Here is a 7134-nt window from a genome sequence, read left to right on the forward strand (position 1 = left end):
AAATCCTGCAGTGGGTTTTAATGCTGATTTTTCTCTTTCTCTTGAGAATTTGTGAAAATAGTGAATTTACAAGGGAAATTGAAGTCAAGCAAGAAGTTGGCTTCTGAGCTGAGCTTTGATTTCTGCATCGAGTCAGTGGGTGAGTGATTGGCTGCTCTGGGGTCTCTCAGGGGTTTCAGAACTCACTCCTGAAAGCCTGACTGCTTTCTGGTGATTTCCATAGCAATGAAACAAAATTTGGGCAGGAGAAGCGGTTTAGTAATACATAAATCTGGGTTAGCCTTCTAAAAGTTAAGATTTTATTTCAAGTAATAGCACATCCATTTTTTTCATAGTCAAGGTAATAATATTTGAATCAAATTCTCAAGCTGCTGTCTTTAGACTGGGACAGGAGGGTTTTTTAAATTGTAGTTGTCAAACAAAAATTTCTGCTGTCATAAACTCTGAGAATCACAGAATTAAATCACTCAGAGCTGGCAGCTCTGTGCTCTCTCCATCCCTGAATGGAAAACTCCCATTTTCCATCATTCATCTGTTTGGAAATGAGTGTAATAATTCAGGTGATGTGTCATTTCCAGCAGCCCGCATGCTTTGCTTGGCACTGTTTGTTTTTACACTTCCTGAGGGGTTCCCCAGAGGCTCTGGGAAAACAGGGCTGGAGGGAATGGGGTGTGATGTGTCCCTCCTTTGCAGTGTGCCTTCAGGACAGCGTGCTGGCCTTCTGGAAACACGGCATGCAGGGCAAGAGCTTCAAGTCAGATGAGGTAAGTGATCTCCAGTTTAATTCCAGTTTAATTCCTCCTGTTCCTTATTTACTGGATTTTTTGCCTTTTCTCTCTGATGCCTTGTTCAGGCTGCCCTAGAGCAGAGGCTGGATGGAGCTCCAGAATAAAGCAGGGATTCATTCAAAGCATCTCCTCCATGGATCCACCTTGGGCAGCACCAGAGCCCAGCCAGGGCTGCACCCAAGATCAACCAAAATGGCCCCAAAATGCACGGCCGGGCACGGGCTCTGTCCCTGGGATCAGCTCTGCTCCATTTGCACCTTGCAGTTCATTGTCCCATTGCAGCTTTAGCCCTGCAGTCCCACCCTGCTTGTTTTTCTCTCTCCAGCCCACGGGGTTTGTGCTCCTGGGCTGAGATTTGGGTCATTTGTCCTTGGTGCCCAGCTGGAGCAGGAATTGTTTTGTCTCCCTGCTCTGTGCACAGAGCTCAGCATCCCTGAATGTGAACCCAGACCCTCACACTAAAGCAGCACAGAATGTGAAAAATACAAAATCTAAAACCTGAGTCATCATCTCTGCTTCCCAAATGGGAATGCTCGCATCCACAATGCTTAACATAAATTTATCCATTTCAGTCCTGTACTTTGCATTAAAATGCATTTGAATGTTTCCTTTCTTCCAACTCAGACCAATAAATGTCCTTGTGCTGCTGAAATGGATCTGAATATCTGCATTTTTCTGCAGGTGACCCAGGAGATATCTGATGAAACCAGGGTTTTCCGCCTGCTGGGCTCAGACAGGTAATCCCCCTGCAGAAACACAAACCTTTTGTTTTATTTAAAGCAGCTTTTCTAGTTCCCAGCTGGGCCTGGCTTCCAGCCCAGCCCAGCTCTGTCTGTGGGCACCAGGTGTCAGGGAGAGAGAGAGGAGAGATGCTCTGGGCTTGCAGGCTGCCTAGTGCACTTCTGGAAAAGCCTGCTCCTGGTTTTGGACTGTCCTGGTGAGCTGGGAATTACCCTGGCTGGTCTGGAAGTAACAAACTCAGGTTTTAGTCCCAGTGATCCAAATCCACACATTTTCCATAAGATCCAGCTGATCCCTTCCAGCTGCACAGGTGGGGAGAGGTGCAGCTGTCCCCAGGTTTGCACCCTGAGCTCCAGCTTGGACCTGTTCCCTTGTGGATTCTCAGCCAGCCAGGGGGATAAATGTAGGAATAGACAGGGATGAGCCCAGCAATCACTTCTGCCACAGAATGCCACACTGGTTTGGGTTGGGAGGGACCCTAAAGCTCTTCTTGTTCCACCTCCCACTAGCCCAGGTGGCTCAGAGCCTTGAACACCTCCTGCTCTCAAACCCCTGATGCTCTGCTCCCTCATCTGCCCTTGGAAGTGCCAGACCCTTTGGTTTGTATTTTCCATCTCTGTACAAATGGAGCAGGAGTTTTCCTGCCATTCCAGATCTCCTTTTTACCTTGGATCACTCCAGAACTGCTGCGGTGCGGAGGTGAGGATCAGGGACAGAGGCTGTTCAGAGACTTCATTTGGAAGCTCTTTGAGGAAAACAAAAAGCAGAGACAAGTTTTAATCCCAAAAACAACAGGAACCTGTGCAGAGAAATGTCAGCATTTGGGAGGGAGAGGGGAGCTCAAAGGCCCAACCACAGTGTGCCAAGACAGGGGGAGAATCGTTGTCCAGACAGGAACATGATCCAGCAGGACAAGGGCAGAGATGGGTTTCAGTGATCCCTGGGAACCCATGAGGTGATAAATATTTAGGAGAGAGAATTGTTGAGGTTGCTTATCAGAAGATGTAGGAGGGGTAAATATTTGGGCTGCAGATGATGGGATCATGGAATTACAGAATGGATTGGGTTGGAAGGGACCTTTAAAATCATCCAGTTCCAACCCTTCCACTGTATCTTGTCCTTGAGTGTTATTATCAGAAGTGATGCTGGAAAATGAGAGAACTGGTTAAAGAATGAAACACCCAAGATATCTGGGACAACCTCTATCTCCAACCTGTAGAAACCTCTGAGTTTCCTCCTCAGGAGTTACATCAGAACCATTTTTTGCCCCTAACTGTGGATCCCGTTTGTGTTTGGTTGCAGAGTGGTTGTGCTGGAGAGCAGACCCACAGAAAACCCCACAGCTCACAGCAACCTCTACATCCTGGCTGGACATGAGAACAGCTACTGAGCAGCCCCCAGCCCCAGAGGGAGCTGGGACCCAGGAGCAGCAGCAAACCAGGACTTGGCTGCTCCTTGTCTGGCACCCGAGCTGTGCTGGGCTTGGGGTGGGCATCAATCCATTTTTGCAGCTGGGAACAGCTGGTTCTGTCTCTTGCCACTGTGTGGTTGGTTATGTCGAGTTTGCTTAATAAAAGCTGAGATAAAGAGCCCTTTACTCGTTAGTTCTAGGGAAACAGAGCCTTGAAACGTGTTCTGCAGTAAAGGTGCCATAAACTGTTAAATATTCCCCTTCCCTTGGGTTTTCCTTCTATTCTGTAGATACAGATCTAGTGCTGGTTGTTGCCCTCTTTTATACTGAGTCTTATTCTTAATAAAACAAAGATTTGTGTAGGAAGTGAAAGTATCTGCAAAGCTTTTTGGTTTTAAATCTGCCATTGGGTATGGTTTTGTATAATAGACTATTTAATCCTTATTTATTAATCTGCTGCTAGGATGGGGTAATGTCTAACTTTTAGCAAAGGAAGGTTGCAGAGCAGCTTACTTTTTTTTTTTTTTTTTTTTTTTTTTACAATTGTATAAAGATTTGATTATTCTTTTTCCTTGTAGGGATGTAGTGCATTACTGAGGGGTGTGTTACCACGTTGGGTGATCATGTAAAAAAATGCAGTTTTGTACAACAAAGTATTTTGTACTGATTTTTCTGCCTGCAGAATTGCCATAAAAGGGATTTTCTTACTTCCTAGACGTAGGGTGTGTGTACACAAAGTAGAATATTGATATCAGACCTGTTGCTCTTGGGTGCCTGTGTACAATATCCACGTGTGTGTGCGTGTGCATGTGTGTGAAGTTGCCTGGCAGTGTGTATTTTTTATATATATATTTATACATATATATATAAAAATGTACAAAACTTACATGCTTTATTTTCATAAATTACGGATAAGCCTTGTGACATGAAGTGGAAATTGTAGCAGGTCATCATCCTTAATGAATGAAAGTATCATGTATCCAAGTGGCCACGACGTGTGGTTTATTTATGCTGCTGCAGAGGGGAGCTGGAGCCACAGCTGAGGCTGAGCAGCTTTGCAGCTGCTGTGCTTTGGGGATGGCTGCTGCCCCAGCTGGGAGTATAAATAAACATGATAAGAACCATATTCTGTATCCAAGCTTTGATCACTTTCTGGTCACCTGCATTTTTTTTTCCTTTCTCTTTTCTCCATTGAAGAGTCGCATCGGTTCCTTTTGTCTTCCTCATTAATTAAAATTCCTGAGGTACCATTCAATATGGACTGACTCCAGGAGAGATCTGGTTTTACTACCTCACATTACCTGCTGGCTTTGATGTGAACGCTCCTGGGCAGGTGCAGAATTCCAGTGCTCGGAATTGAAAGGTTTTGTAATGAAATGCCTGTTCAGCTCCTGAGATGTGCTGCCTAGGAAGGGGAGGCTGGAATTCCCAGGTCATTTGAGCAGAGCAGGAAGGGTGTGTGAGAGCTGGGAGTGCTTTGATGCTGTGTTGGCATCCAGCTCCCTGATCCATAATTTAGCAGGGAGGAATTGTCTGGGCCCACGCGATGGCTCAGGGACATCTCCTTACTCAGGACAGCTGCGAGGTGGGAAGGTGCACAGGGGAAAACAGCCCTGCACACATTCAGCATTTTAGCCACTGTCATTCACAACTAATTCTTGCTGACTTGACATCCAAATCGAGTCAAGCTTTTCAGTTCTGACACTGTGTCAAAGCTTAATAAGAACTAAGTGTACAGAGGAAATTTATAAATCACTCCACAGAGCATGAAAAATGTGCTTTAGGGGTGGTCAGCTGGAATTGGAAATGTGCTTTAGGAGTGGTTAATTGGATCAGCAGTATTAAAAGCAGGACGTGATTTTTGTCTTCTAAAAGAGTTCTCTAGTATTGAAATTACTTCTCCACAGGTAACAGTGACTGGTGATTAACCTCAAATGGTGCCTCTCCTGGTCTTTAAAATAAAAATTAAGGTGAAGTGAAGCACCAGGTGTAGATATTGTAGAGCAAACACTTTTTAATTTACCTCATTCACTACAGAAGGAAATTTCAGCTTCGTCTTTGAAAACACTTAAAGGAGATCTCTAAAAGACTAGAGAAACCTGTAAATAAAATCTGAATATTTATGGGGAATAACTGGAGTAAATAACTCTTAGGTCATGACACTGTCATGCAGGAATAACAAGCAGAAAGTATTTTTCTTTGACACGAATTGCTGATGTTTTGCTGGATCCTAAAGAATAAACTTAGGAAATTCCTTGTTTAATCAAACCTTTTTTAGCTGTTGAAGCATTTCTAATGGCATGTTGTGAAATGCTTAGTGCTGGTTTCATAGACAGTGGCATTTTTTGGCATGATGCTGTTTCCTAGTGTAAAACCTCACTTTTGTTCCGTACCACAGAGCAGATTTGTGTGTTCCAGCCAGCCTCAGTGACTCTGATCAGTTTAATTTGTGTTTGACTGTTTAATTTGGTCTGGTATTGTTTGTACCTTTGTTTTTGTGGAATTTAAACCAGGTTTGAGAAAGCCTGACAGGGGGAGCTCGGGGGTGATGATCAAAACCTTGCTCAGCCCCTCCTTCCTTGCTCTACATTTATCAAAATTTTAATTATTGGATGCACGAGGTCATGTACCCAACTTGAAAGCCTTAAAACAGGCTCCCAGAGCTCTTGGAAGTACAAACAGCATAGGAAGAGCAGTCTGTGGATTCATCTCTTTGGATTTCCTCACCAAATTCCTTGCAAGTGAAAACACAGCTGGAATTGTGCTGACATCTCTGTAAAGAAGACAGGTACAACGCATCAGGGGAGCCACGGTGTCTCTGGATGGAAAGGACCAGACTGGGAGACTCTGAAATGTGCTTTTTTTTACCTTGTTTAGTCCTTAGGTGTAACTGAGACTCGTAACTGCACTCGTTCAGTTTGTGTAACCAGGCTTTGTTCCACGGGAATTTCTGTTGCAGTTCAGTCTATGCCAAATAAACTGCTTTATTTGATCTGTGCCCTGGTGACTCTCTGGTGACAATGCCTTGCTCAGAGGGCTCTGGGCAGGATCCAGCCAGCCCCAGGTTTGTGGCTGCTGTGGGAAGGGCCTGGTGCCACTGATCCCTGTCCTGCAGACTGCAGGAGCCAGCAGCAGCTCCGGGGACAGCACAGGAGGGGAAATCACAGAGCGGGGACAAATAATTCCCACAGGGACACATTATCCCAGCCCAGTCACCTGGGAGCACCGAGGAACCACTCGGGAGCTGTTTGGCTGGAAAAGCAGAGGCTCCTGCCTTGTACCTGGGGAGAGAGCAGGGGCTGGTGGGCTCCAAAGGGCTGCTCAGAGTAGGAAAACACGCAGCTCAGGACCTAGAGCAGTTTACTCCTTGTGTAAACACACAATTGGGGTTTGCTGCAGGTGCTTCAGGTGCTGTGCCTGTATCCCACACCTTCAGGGATCTGCTGAGGTAGAGAGAAAAGGAGGCTGAAAAAATAATGTAATGGCTTTGGACAACACAAGTGCCAGTTACTGGGAGTTATATTTATAAATAAATACTTATAAATAAAATAAATTATAAATAATTTATATCAATTATAAATATTTATGTCTATATATTTCCCACCATATATATAAATATATAAATATAAATTAATATTCCTCCTCTGCAGGAGATGGTTAACTCTGGGAGGGGGTCAGTCTTAGCAGCTGGAATGTGAGGACTGCACATCCCTGGTGAATGTGACTTGGGAGGAAAAATAATTGGTGAATCTTAATTCTGAGTTGGGAAGCACCTCAGGAAAGGATTGGGGAGGGAGGGAGGAGGCATGAGATGGAGTGGGGTGCCCACACTCATATTCAGATCTAATATTGAAAGCAATTATCACCACAAAAGGTCGCCTTGGTGGGGGGATGAGGAGAGGGATGAGGATCCAGGGACCCAGCTGCGTGCTCCAGGAGAGAGAACAGGATGGTCAGGGATGGAAAGCTCGTCCGAAGGAAGGCTCTGGCAGCTCGCAGAAGCCCGTTCAGTGGCAGAGAGCTGAGATAATGGAACCGTGCCGAGGGAAGTTGTTCCAGGGGAACCTCCAGGAGCCAGAGGGAAGTGCGGGCGCTGCCCGAGGCTGGCAGAGCCTGTGTGAGGATGTTCCCTCTTCCAACCCTGCAGGAAAACGGAGTCCAACCTAGCGATGCTCTGGGAAGGCAGAGAGGGGC

At 45.6% G+C, this 7134-nt stretch overlaps 1 protein-coding gene across 1 annotated transcript in view; it reads left to right on the top strand.

The window, feature by feature from the left end:
• The window catches only part of MAP4K5 (mitogen-activated protein kinase kinase kinase kinase 5), a 66454-nt gene extending 63050 nt beyond the window's left edge, over window positions 1–3404 (top strand). Inside the window, exons 29-32 of the mRNA XM_058806267.1 lie at window positions 47–139; window positions 694–764; window positions 1470–1525; window positions 2832–3404. Of these exons, the coding sequence (XP_058662250.1) occupies window positions 47–139; window positions 694–764; window positions 1470–1525; window positions 2832–2919 (308 nt within the window). The 3' untranslated portion in view covers window positions 2920–3404. The remainder of the gene's footprint in view (window positions 1–46; window positions 140–693; window positions 765–1469; window positions 1526–2831) is intronic.
• The last annotated feature ends 3730 nt before the right edge of the window (window positions 3405–7134 follow it).

This window comes from Ammospiza caudacuta, chromosome 6 (assembly GCF_027887145.1).
Source record: "Ammospiza caudacuta isolate bAmmCau1 chromosome 6, bAmmCau1.pri, whole genome shotgun sequence".
Lineage (NCBI taxonomy): Eukaryota > Metazoa > Chordata > Aves > Passeriformes > Passerellidae > Ammospiza > Ammospiza caudacuta.